General features: G+C 37.1%; 1 protein-coding gene across 3 annotated transcripts; it reads left to right on the forward strand.

Moving 5' to 3' along the window:
* The first annotated feature begins 1,100 nt into the window (after nucleotides 1-1,100).
* LOC149954277 (4'-phosphopantetheine phosphatase) lies at nucleotides 1,101-8,096 on the forward strand. 3 transcript variants are annotated; one of them, XM_090169021.1, is made up of 16 exons: nucleotides 1,101-1,334; nucleotides 1,437-1,571; nucleotides 1,644-1,729; nucleotides 1,791-2,005; nucleotides 2,065-2,341; nucleotides 2,411-2,582; nucleotides 2,644-2,837; nucleotides 2,903-2,984; nucleotides 3,061-3,155; nucleotides 3,453-3,608; nucleotides 3,662-3,774; nucleotides 4,069-4,156; nucleotides 4,236-4,440; nucleotides 4,500-4,654; nucleotides 4,714-4,883; nucleotides 7,714-8,096. In XM_090169021.1, the coding sequence occupies exons 2-16, from the start codon at nucleotides 1,472-1,474 to the stop codon at nucleotides 7,925-7,927; spliced, it is 2,322 nt and encodes a 773-aa protein (XP_090025147.1). In that variant the 5' UTR covers nucleotides 1,101-1,334; nucleotides 1,437-1,471; the 3' UTR covers nucleotides 7,928-8,096. The 3 variants fall into 3 exon arrangements, with proteins under 3 accessions (XP_090025147.1, XP_090025146.1, XP_090025148.1); XM_090169020.1 differs by having other exon boundaries at nucleotides 1,101-1,327; XM_090169022.1 differs by having other exon boundaries at nucleotides 1,102-1,327; nucleotides 2,653-2,837; nucleotides 7,714-8,095.
* The last annotated feature ends 5,221 nt before the right edge of the window (nucleotides 8,097-13,317 follow it).

The raw sequence follows: 13,317 nt of genomic DNA on the forward strand, positions 1-13,317 counted from the left end.
TCCCGAATGCAGTTGGCGCTAGTCGCGTTTGAACCCCTCCGAATCGCGCGAGATCACGGTCACTGACGAAACCGATTTCGCAGCTCTCCGCAACTCCTGTATACCATGAATCTATTTAAATAGATTCATGGTATACTTGTTTTATTCCTCCAAGGTTAGACGAAAAGGCAGACGAGGATGGTACTTTGACATCATACCTCGACGTGACCTCGGTGACCTATGACGTCAACTTAGGTTTCCCATTGCTGTGACAACTGGTGACAAGACCATCCTAATAGTTATTTTTAAAGCCGATAGATGGCGATGTGGTTATTGTTGCGTGTTATCAAGAATGTATAGGTGAAAACTATTCACCAGTCCCGAACCGCTCTAACTGTCCTTGCGCCGTCTATTGGCCAGGAGCAGTATTCTTGAATTGTTCGGGCGCTAACTAATATTGATTACCGAGAACCGTTTCTCGGTCCGCTCTCGGATCGTTCGGGACTGTCGGAGCGGTACTTACTCAAAAGCAGGTACCATTAATAATCCAAGGCTGCGCTCTCTGCAATAGTTTTTTAGACTAGTTAATACGTGCTTTTAGGATGGAATTTCAGACTATTCGTACAATAAGTTCTGAACTGTTCGGGACGTTTTGTTGACGTCATAGCTTTGTCCGAATCAGTTCTTTTAACGGTTCCCGATTTACTAATAGTTTTCACATATTGAAGCGATCCACCTGCATCAGGGTCTAATTTTCCCCGTCACTAGATTTAATTTTGTTAGGACGCGTTTTGAAAATTTTTATGTTTTGGCTTAGCTCATGGACTGTATTATAGCTAGATTCCCTACTGATGAGCTTCAAATAGGGCGAAACCGGGCCAGATTCCCTACTGATGAGCTTCAAATAGGGCGAAACCGGTCTATACCAAATCTTTGTTAATACACTACCTGTCTAGGTTTCAACAGCAACCAAAAGAGGGCGTAGCGATAGCTTTCAGCCACAAATTATGTCATAAAAGCAGGGACACCCAAATAAGGTACAAAATTGTACCAAATACACTTTTCGATTAAAAAATTACTTTAACAGTAGCAAATATTGGTATTTCAATATTAACTCTAGTAAAATATATAAAAAATTTTAAAGAGTTCGAAATTAATCTCTCTGTGGGTTTTTGAAGTTAAAAAAAACCCGGGCCTAATATGACGTACGAGGAACGTCACAGTCTTGAAATTTAGCATATCACGTGGGGTAAACAAGAAAGAGATAAACAACAAAATTTTGAGGAAGTGGAAGTTTTTATTTAGAATTCGTAAAATAATCTGCATTTATTTCTTGACAAATTAACTGGTGAGTGGTGAGTTGTATTTTTAAACAGTTTAATAGCAAATTTGGTACTATGATCAAGTAATGTACATGTATTTTTCGTTACATAATTTTACTCTTTGGTGTTGCACAGAGCTCTTTTCATGTACACAAAATCAAACTAAAAACATGACTTGCCCTGAGAGTGACACCAAAAGCATAACATTACCTCAACAAGATGATGTATTTAGAAACCTTAAAAATGCTAAAAGATTCGCTATTGACATAGGTTTGTTGGATTATATTGAAAATTTCGTATCCATAATAAATCGTTATTTATATTATTTGGCATCTATCGTAGGTGGATCACTAACAAAAATCGCTTATTACTCAACAATATCGTATAAAAGGGCGCTTTACTCTATTGATGAAAAGAAAACTGAAGTGGTGAGTTAAATTTTTGAAGTGCTCCAAATCAATGTACTTAAAAAATTTGGCAAAAATTTAGACCAATAAGCCACTCAAACAAGTATCCGAGACAGAAGTCGAAGGAGCCAGACTTCATTTCATAAAATGTGAAACGAAACACATTGAAACTTGCCTAACTTTCATAAAGAAGAATTTGGTGGGGTCTCGTGGGTTTATGAAAGGAAAATCTATAAAGGCCACTGGTGGAGGGGCTTATAAATATGCAGACTTATTATCCAACACACTCGGTGTGATGTAAGTATCATACAAAAATAGAACTTCTCATTATTATCTAATAAACATATTTTTGTTAGAATTGATAAAGAAGACGAAATGGAGTGCCTAATTAAGGGATGCAATTTTCTTCTCAAGAACATTCCTAACGAGGTTTTTGAATACCGTCGCCATGCTAACCCAGAGTACAAATTTCACCCCACCGAACCAAATGTCTTCCCTTATTTATTAGTTAACATTGGTAGTGGTGTTAGTATCATGAAGGTCGAATCAGAATCAAAATACGAACGGATTGGAGGCTCGGCAATGGGAGGAGGCTCATTTTGGGGGTTAGGATCGTTACTTACGAATGCCAAAGTAAATTTTCGATAATTTTAAAAGTCTTATCGGCAAAATTTCAGTAATTGATTATAGATTATTTAACAGGGTTTCGATGAATTGTTAGAAATGGCGGAGAAAGGCGACCACCGAAATATCGACATGTTAGTGAAAGATATATACGGGGGTGATTACCACGGATTGGAGCTTCCTGGTGATTTATTAGCCTGTAGTTTTGGAAAAGCAATTCACACATCGAAGGATGCCAACTTCAATGCCAGTATGGTTTTCCTATATCGCATAATCTTTAATTAAAATTTAATTTTGGTTTTAAAATACTGGCATTCTAGAGGAATTTGCAGGCCCTGATATAGCTAGAAGCTTGCTGTTCATGATAAGCAACGATATTGGCCAAATTGCTTCATTATACGCCATGATGCACGGATTAACCAGAATTTACTTCGGTGGTTATTTTCTAAGAGGGCATCATTTGAGTATGCATACGGTTTCTTTCGCAATAAACTACTGGAGTAAAGTTAGTATCATCTTGTTGTAAAATTACATTAATTCATCACTCTAAAACTATTGTTAATCTTAAAGGGAAAGGTTCACGCGCTTTTTCTAAGACACGAAGGGTACTTAGGAGCAATTGGGGCCTTTTTAAAAGGAGCTGAAGAATATGGTAATATTTAAATAAAACTTCAATGACCTCCAAAATATTCTCAAGTTCTTATTCTAATCAAAATCAACTCCTTTAGACACTGAAAAGTATTCTTGGGGTGAAAATTACGCTGGAAGTTCGGGATTAAGTAGTCCAAATCTAACGCTACTCACATCTGAAAACAATCCAATGGTAATATACAATCCAAACACATTTCTAAATTAATTCCCGTCTAATTTCATTTCAATTATAGGAAGAAAATAATTAGCATTTAATCTTTATAATTTTCTAGTCGTTTTATAATATAGCACTAATTTCACTATTTTTATATTTATATATCACTTTAAATATTTACTTATTAAATTTTATACATTTGTTATATGTCACAGGTATTTTGATAAATAAAATTTATGCCTCCTGTTATTTTTGTTTCTTATTTGTAGGTTGTTTGCACTATGTTTTTATTCAATAACGTATTTTTTTTGTTAGATCGGTCAGTTAGAAATGGACAGATTTGATTGGCAGTTAGTCTATTGCCCATTACTGAAAGATCCTAGTGATTACGTTGCAGACTCGGTGGATTTAACCTTAGATACAGAAGCGAGGGAATATTGGCTACATTGTTTTGAAGATGCCATAGATAAAGTAATAGAATTTGTTTATTGGCCTAATTTTTAAGATTCTAACAATTTCTATAGTTTGTAGCGAAAGCCATTGCTAGTCAACCAGACAGAAATGATGCGGTAGAAAGAGGAAAAACATTTAAAGAAAAATACATTGAAAGGTTACGACATCTGAAACAGCATCCTTTGTAAGATATAATTTTTTTATATTCGTAAAGGGACCATAAACCTCTTTAATTGGTCAAATTTTACGGTGACTAGCTCAAAAAGATACTTTGCGATTACTAGTTCAAAAAGATACTTTACAATGAATAGTTCAAAAAGATACTTTACGATGACTAGTTCAAAAAGATACTTTACGGTGACTAGTTAAAAAAGATACTTTATGGTGCTTTTAATATTAAGTCTAACAATACTGCAAAAATAAATCAATATTAGTTAAAAACTAAAATTGATTGTGACTGAAAAAATAATCTAAACAGTGCCTATGGTTCGCTGACAGTGCGTTCATTATTGGATATGAGGGAACATTATTTCAATGAGTACGAATTCCCAGACCCTTACTTAGAGGTAAATAGAAAATTTGAGTTATGTTTAAAAAAATTTAAATAATAAATAGTATTTGGTTTCAATTTTGCTCTAAATTTAGCAAAAGAAAATGGAGAATGAATTTGCCCTGACACAACTCCGTAACCGACTCGAAGACTTGGATAAACTCTCGTGGGAAGACAAACAGGCTAGTTTGGTTGAAGGTCTAGTTGCGGGTAACGTGTTCGACTGGGGAGCGAAGGAAGTGGCCTTACTCATGGAACAAGGAAATTTTGGTTTTGAAAGTGCTAAGAAGAATTTGGAAGGTATTAGATCCTCAAATAACAAGTTTTTAATTATCTAAACTCTTCAAATGGTTTTATAGCTCGACCATGGCTAATAGACTGTTTCGACCAGTGGTTATTAAGGTTGCGAGGAAAACCGCATAACTGCGCTGCAATATTTGTCGATAACAGTGGAATGGATGTGATTTTAGGAGTATTACCATTTGCAAGGGAATTATTGCACAGAGGAACTAAAGTAATGACTACAGTAAAAAATTATTAGTTGATTAAAATTTATTTTAATTATTATCCTAGGTGATCTTGTGCGCTAATTCAAAACCAGCTCTCAATGATGTCACATTTCAAGAATTACTAGTGATAATGAATAAAGTTGGCAACATTATTCCCGACTTACAGTCGGCCTTCGAAGAAGGCAAGTTACTTGTGATGGATTCTGGCCAAAGTTCTCCGTGTTTAGATCTGAGGTGATTATTTCTATTATTTAAACTCAATGTGGTTTTGTCTAGTTGATTAGTTCGTGCTAGGCAGAGTGGCCAGGTTCGGAAAATTTAAGAATAATTATTGATTTCATAAAATATTTATCGTACATTTAAAAAATGCTGATAAAATGGAATTTTGCCCTAATATTCTGTTAAACTAGGACAAAGTTACATTGATGAGAAAAGGAAAAACTTTAAGTTGGGTCTATTAAAAAACTCTTGACGAGATAAAAACTAATATTAATAGTTACAATTTAAACAGTTTATCCGTTAAAATGTTTAACTATCTTAACTATTGTACTATCGAAGACAGCGTACTATATCGTTAAAATTAGCGTAGCACACAAAATTGTATAATTATCGTACACCTGGCAGAGCTGGCATTAGAGTTGACCAAATTTCACCTAAATTAACCGCTTCAATAGCGTTGCCAGTTCCTGAAACTCAAATTATCGTACCAGAGCCCAAAAATTATCGATTTCAAAAATACATTATCGTACGCCTGAAAGCTGGCGGTAAATTTGAATTTTCTGTGAAATACTGACGATAAACTTGTTAAATAAAACTTTATAATAACACTTAAAGTTCGACGGATTGAAAACTTACGTTTAAAATGCTCATTCAAAAATTATAGTACATAATCGACTTTAATCGTACGCGTAAGCTTAATTATCGAAAAATGCATACTACATGTATATAGTACGCCATTGAAAATATCATATGTCCCAAAAATGAGCTCGAAATTATCGATGTGTACGATAATTATTGTACTTCTGGCAACGCTGCGCTTCAATTTAATGGAGCCAGGTAGTGGAAACAGTGTTGGACATAAGGCACTAGTCACAGCATTTGACTACTAAAATAAATGCTCTTGACTACTAAATTTAATCGAAATCTGGGGGCTCACAAGTCAATTTGACTTAGTGAAAAATTTTCCTAAATATACATAAATAATGGAGAATATGGTGTATCATAAATTCATTATTCATCAATCCCATTTTATTTTTAAAAAATTACATCATATAACTCAAGTGATAATACAGGGTGTCCACTAAAATATGGACCAGGCCGAATATCTTCAAAACAGTTTTAGGTACGATTTTGAAATTTATAGGTCGCATAGAGTGTGTAAGGGGAAACCTTCTTGAAAATTCCGATGACCTTGAACTATGTTTTCAAGGTCATCCAAAACCTATCTCGAGAACCGTAAGTGTTAGGAAGTTAGTTCCAATTAGAAAAGTGTTCCCCGCCACGTTTTACGTCTACATCGCGTAGACTCAATCGGATTCGACCAATAGGAAGTCGAGATAAATTTACCAAAATCACAAAGGTCGTAAAAGGGAAAGTTGCAAGAAAGCACTAATAACTCCAAAACAAGTCGTGTTACATTGTCGAAATTTGCTAGACCATCTCATCATGGTGGGAGATTTTAATATTCAGAAAATTGTATCACCTTGAACCATGTCTTCAAGGTCATACTAAAATTATCTCGAGAACCATTATGTTTAGAGCAAAAATTCCTAATAAAAAGTTAATGGTAATGAGACGACGAACAACTTTCGTGTTGCAATTGTTGCTCTAAGCCTAATGGTTCTCGATATAATTTTAGTATGACCTTGAAGACATGGTTCAAGGTGATACAATTTTCCGAATATTAAAAACTCCCACCATGATGAGATGGTCTAGCAATTTTCGTCAATGTAACACATCTTCTTTTGGAGTTATTGGCGCTTTCTTGCAATTTTCCCTTTTTCGACCTTTGTGATTTTGGTAAATTTTTTTCGACTTCTTATTGGTCGAATCCGATTGGGTCTACGCTATGTATACCTAAAACGTGACGGGGAACACTTTTTTAATTAGAACCAACTTTCTAACACTTACGGTTCTCGAAATAGTTTTTGGATGACTTTGAAGAAAGTTCAAGGTCATCGAAATTTTCAAGGAAGGTTTCCCCCTACACACTCTATGCGACCTAAAAATTTCAAAATCGTACCTAAAATTATTTTGGAGATATTCGCCCTGGTCCATATGTTAGTGGACACCCTGTATTCTCTTATGTTAATTTTGACGGGTAAAGCAAAATTTCGGCTGTCCTTCTTGTGTTTATACCCCCATTAGTCAGTGACTACTAAAATAAATTAAGGTAGGAGGCTCACTAATCAGGCTGACTACTAAAAAAATATCCTTATGTCCAACCCTGGTGGGCACCGCGAGAAACTGACAAACTACTGGAATTTGTCTGCTAAGCAGACTCATTTTGATTTATCGTCTGCTTAGCGGACGAAAATCCATCATGAACTTCTTATGTGGTTCTATGTAAACTGAAAAGATTAATGGTCAAACCGTTGTACGTATTATGAAACCTGGGGTACGTTCAGCAGAGCTCATCGGACTCACCAATTACTAATCGGTGACATCGGTTTCGTACTGTACGCTTTGTCGCGTTTCCGGTTTTGACGTCACGATAGTCATCGGTTACTCACCGAAGTCATCGGCTGGAAGAGTCGGTTTTTCCGATGACTGACGTCATTTCTGACGTAAAACTACTATAAAAGCTACGCCATTTTAAAAAACACCGTTGACTGAATAAAAGCGTTCAGCAACTTACGACGTCATTATGACGAAAAAGCTCATCGGTGGAAAATATCAAATCCATCGGGTTTTTTTCCGTTGACTGCTGCTGAACGTAGCCATAGAGGGCGCTTTTTTAAGGGGTACGAAGTGGCGGAGCGCGCCATTTTTGAATTTTCCCATGCCATGTCTGGGTCCTTTTTCCACTTAGGTTTCAATTATACATTTAATATTCTATTTCAAGCCGATTAAACGTCGAAGTTGCCGAAGCTATGCAACGTCATAAAACGGATCTGATCATACTGGAAGGAATGGGACGAGCCATTCACACAAATCTCAACGCAATGTTTCACTGCGACGCCATCAAAGCGGCCGTTTTAAAAAATCAATGGCTTTCGCAGAGACTTGGCGGTAAAATGTTTTCGGTTATATTTAAGTATGAGGCTGGAAGTTCCTAGCGTTCGTAAATTTAGTTGTTTTTTCTAATTAAATTATACAACGTATTTTGAATTTTTGGGAATTTTTCGTTACAAATATAAAAGTTATATTTTTCTTTCCTTTGTCCTATTTTCTGTTTTGGTTTGTGTTCAAACCCATTTGTAAATACGAATGTAGAGATTTTTGAATCATCTAAATAAAAGTTGGACTATTAAATATGTTTAAAGAATTAGATGGTTTTAATTCTGTAAATTACTGAAAGCTATTTGCGACCGAAAACCATCGCTACGCCCCCTTTGGTTCGCCATTGAAACCTAGATAGGTAGCGGCTAAAGCAGACGCTATTAGTTTTTCCTCATTTGACTTTATAAATAATTATACTTGCATTTTAATATAATTTTTACAATCTTTGCTTATATTTTGATAAGTTTATTTAATAAAAAACGTTCTTATGACTTTTTAATTTGTCAGTAGCAGACGCTAGATCATAAGCGCAACCTCGGAGAAGCTAGCGCAGTTACGCCACCTAGACTCGTTTCGGTCGCGAATTGTTGATTTTATAAAATTCCTTTACGCTTGCCCAGCTTGTTGAAATGTTGCCCTGGAATACTTCAGCCAATGCTTAAGAATGAGTTCATAAGCTCTTTAGTGGGAGAGAAAAGGGATCCACAGCTGAAGCGGGGAGGCAACATTTCAACAAGATGGCCAAGGTTATTTTATAAAAAGAAACGCGATCGAATTTGTAACTACCCCTAGCTTTTGATAAACCTGGTGGCAGAAATGTGAAATTCGTCGATTCTTGAAAAATATGGAAGTTCATACTCCCTTTAAAGGTCCACAGGATTGTTTGAAAAATTTGCCCCGAATTTCAAGTAACTCCTCCCCTTTCCCTCTTCTCAATAACAAGTGATTATGGCCATATGAGCAATATTTGCTCATATGGCCAATGGGAAGATGCGATATTTATTAATGTACAAATATGTAACTAAACAAGCATCAATAAATTAAGTTAAAAAAAAAGTCCCAGTCCCACCACCCAAATTTAAACGATTCTGTGGACCTTTAAACCTATCTCTACGCCCTCTTTTGGTTGCCCTCAAACAAGGGCGGACTTAGGCATGGTCTTTATGGGCGATCAAAAAATAAGTAAAAATTTAAATAAAAAATAAAAAAGGGGCAAAAAAAAGAATTTTGGGACAAAATGGCGAATGAGTCGCTATAACTAACCTAAAGTTGGTTAGGAACCAAACATTGTTGGGAGCTGTTGGCTCGCGTGGCATACAGGGTTGGCCACCACCCTCCTACGCATTGTAAACCGGCCACCTGAATTAATGGCTAAGGTGGTGCCTTGGGTATTAGCCTGGCTGATTATTATTATTATTATTATTATTATTGTTAGTCCAGGGCCCCCAAAGTTAACGGTCCGCCCCTGCCTTAAGCCTTTAAGCGTAGTAGCAGAAGCTATTACCGTTTGGAAACCAGTAGCGTAAAGCTTATTTTCCACTGGCACGCGCAACGACGCGTTTCTCAGCTTTGAAACGTTCAAACGTTTTTACGCGCGTAAAGAAAATAACATTATGACGCGCGCTAGTGGAAAACAAGCTTAAAGCTTGGTTTCCACCAGCGCGCGTCAAAAAGCGACACTCAAGCCCCATTTTCATGCTCGCTGGTAGCGGATAAAAATCGTTAATGCTTGTTTTCCACTAGCGCGCGTCATAATGTTATTTTCTTTACGCGCGTAAAAACGTTTGAATGTTTCAAAGCTGAGAAACGCGTCGTTGCGCGCGCCAGTGGAAAACAAGCTTAATGCTTGTTTTCCACTAGCGCGCGTCATAATGTTATTTTCTTTACGCGCGTAAAAACGTTTGAACGTTTCAAAGCTGAGAAACGCGTCGTTGCGCGCGCCAGTGGAAAACAAGCTTAATGCTTGTTTTCCACTAGCGCGCGTCATAATGTTATTTTCTTTACGCGCGTAAAAACGTTTGAACGTTTCAAAGCTGAGAAACGCGTCGTTGCGCGCGCCAGTGGAAAACAAGCTTAATGCTTGTTTTCCACTAGCGCGCGTCATAATGTTATTTTCTTTACGCGCGTAAAAACGTTTGAACGTTTCAAAGCTGAGAAACGCGTCGTTGCGCGCGCCAGTGGAAAACAAGCTTAATGCTTGTTTTCCACTAGCGCGCGTCATAATGTTATTTTCTTTACGCGCGTAAAAACGTTTGAACGTTTCAAAGCTGAGAAACGCGTCGTTGCGCGCGCCAGTGGAAAACAAGCTTAATGCTTGTTTTCCACTAGCGCGCGTCATAATGTTATTTTCTTTACGCGCGTAAAAACGTTTGAACGTTTCAAAGCTGAGAAACGCGTCGTTGCGCGCGCCAGTGGAAAACAAGCTTAATGCTTGTTTTCCACTAGCGCGCGTCATAATGTTATTTTCTTTACGCGCGTAAAAACGTTTGAACGTTTCAAAGCTGAGAAACGCGTCGTTGCGCGCGCCAGTGGAAAACAAGCTTAATGCTTGTTTTCCACTAGCGCGCGTCATAATGTTATTTTCTTTACGCGCGTAAAAACGTTTGAACGTTTCAAAGCTGAGAAACGAGTCGTGGAAAACAAGCTTTAAGCTTGTTTTCCACTAGCGCGCGTCATAATGTTATTTTCTTTACGCGCGTAAAAACGTTTGAACGTTTCAAAGCTGAGAAACGAGTCGTGGAAAACAAGCTTTAAGCTTGTTTTCCACTAGCGCGCGTCATAATGTTATTTTCTTTACGCGCGTAAAAACGTTTGAATGTTTCAAAGCTGTGGAAAACAAGCTTTAGGCTTTTTAATGGTACGCTTGTGGTGGATGAAATAGAAGCTAGAAACGGTTAATATTTGCATTTTATTATACGTACTATCATACGTTTCCTCCATGGTAACGTTACGGAGCCATAGCGACGACCAGTTTTAGGTATTTTTTATCTAATTAGACAATAGCAGACGCTAAATCAAAAGCGCTACCTTGGAAGAGTGAAGCGTCGCAGCGCCATCTAGACTCGTTTCGGTCGCGAATAAATCAGTTTATCTCTTTGTTTTCAGAATAAGTACCAGGTTACGGTGATTACGTTGATGGCAATAAATTGAGGCCAGAATACGATTTGCTCACAAAGTTCAATAGAAACAAACGAGTGTTTATAATAGTAAATTTTATGTTTCGATTCAATAATTTGTCATTATTTCGCGGAAGTAAGCGATTTGATTTTCAATAGGCCTTGGCTTCAAGCGATAATTAGCTGACGAAGGACATTTCTTGGCTTCGTTACCTGAAAGCTACACACAGCGCCCAGCTCGTTTGCGGCGGATGTGTGAACTACGTATAAGGCCTTTAACCTATGCTAACAAGAAAGCCAAGCGGTCTAGTACTCTATTATATCAAAGAAAGCTTCAGAAGACTACTTTCAGGGTAAAAAACGCTCAAATGGGGCACCACCAGGTTTTAAGGCGTACGGGGTAACACAAAAAATTCCCACCAAAAAGGGGGACCACTAAAATCAACTTTTTTAAAGCGCCACTCTTCGGGTTGACAATGAAAACTTTTCTTTATAGTACATCCGTGATGCATAATAGATCATATTTTGCACCCCAATTTGAGCCTCGTAAAACCCTTTTTTCTCAAATATCTATCGAAAATGGTTGCTAGGCGTATTTTCACGTACAGCGTAGCAACATATATTTATTTCCCGACACCAAGAGCGTGTTGAGGAAACAAAGAACTTTGATCCTAATAAAATGCTGGGGGAAATGCTCTATATCTTACAGAGTTATAATCCACACGCAGCGCCATCTGGATGTTGCGGAACTAGAATGTTATTGTTACTGAACGACCCAAGTTCAAGATAATTTTTTTAAACGTACTATATAATTACATTTGTTTAACTAAAATATTTTTAAAGGTTTTAAGCTAAAGTTTAGATTGTTAAACATTTTTCATTATTTTGTTTTTACTATTGAAAAGTGTAGTTTAGCCTTTTAAAAAATATTTTATGTTTAATGTAATTAAACAAAATTTATAGTAAATACAATATACCATAAGTCTGTAATATTGTTCCATAAGTTTGTCACTTTGGGGAATATTTTACTGAGAGCTAGTAACGGAATTACGTCAGCACAAGAAGAAAATCTCCCCCTAGCGAGGCGCTGTCAAAGGCTACCTGTGACGCGGGAGCAAGCGGACGCAAAACGGTGACGAAGCCCGTAATGCAGTAAGTCTGGTGAATAGCTCTCAGTAAAACTTTTGCATGTGAAGAATTGGAAGTGTCACACTTATGTAACAATATTATACACTTATGACAATACCAAGAAGGCATTTATTTATGTCGTGTACGTTTTAGGTCAGCGGTTCCCAAAAGGTGTTCCGCGGAACCCTGGGGTTCCGAGAATTCGCAGCGCGGCCATCTTTGTTTGTGTCAAGAGTTTAAGATGAGTAAAAAAAATGAGTTGGGGTTCCACCAGAATTAGGTGGATAATTTAGGGTTCCATAGCAAAATAAAATTGGGAACCGCTGTTTTAGGTAACCAATGAGACAACAAATCGTTTCGATTGACGTTAAAGGGGAGGAGTATACTTGCGGACCAAGAGGTGATTGGACAGAAACGCTCAAAATCGTCTTAACATATTCATTTTCCCTTAGTATGAATAAATACCTTCTTAATAATACGATTTCAAAAAATATTATTATAGAAATCTTAACGGGCTGGAACCTGGTCATTAAATAATTAAAATATCTTAATTTTGAAAACACCAGATGGCGGATTGCCGCCTACACAAACAAAGCCCAGGCTTAAGGTGCCAAATTTGAAGAGACAAAACTTTTACTGAGATGACGCATGGACGCAATACGCGAAGTTTAGCAAAATGTACTATTGCGTAAACTTTCGGAATTGCAAAACGTGGTCTCAAAGAGGGTTGAAAACCGTGAAATTTTGTGTTCAAAGGGCTCCAAAGCTGTTAATCCGACCCTGTGTAGCTATTCTGAACCACTAATATATGTAAATAAATTTACCACGAAACGTAAAACAGCTTTGCAGCTTTAGCTAATGTGTACCTTTCAAGGTTCTTAGTGACATAAATACGTTCCTGACGTTTACGTCGAAGCATTCTAACCTCGCGTTGAAATTAAGGCTTAACGTCTCGAATAATATCGCAACACGACCGCCCTCGACAAATATTTCCGAAACGGGAGTATTGCGTCCGTTCACCGCGGATTCAAAAGAGCCTCATCCGAAAATATCTTTTTCAGAAACCTCGAAAATGCAAAAGAGTTTGGCGAACTCTCTGTTTTCGACATAACACGAAAATGACGCAACTCTTTCTCATTGCCAACCTTTTATAAGGCTTTTCGCCTCCAGCTCGATCTCCTCTAACGTATAATTAACAATAA

The sequence above is a fragment of the Leiobunum rupestre genome, chromosome 3 (genome assembly GCF_980474605.1).
Source record: "Leiobunum rupestre chromosome 3, qqLeiRupe1.1.hap1, whole genome shotgun sequence".
NCBI classification, from domain to species: domain Eukaryota; kingdom Metazoa; phylum Arthropoda; class Arachnida; order Opiliones; family Sclerosomatidae; genus Leiobunum; species Leiobunum rupestre.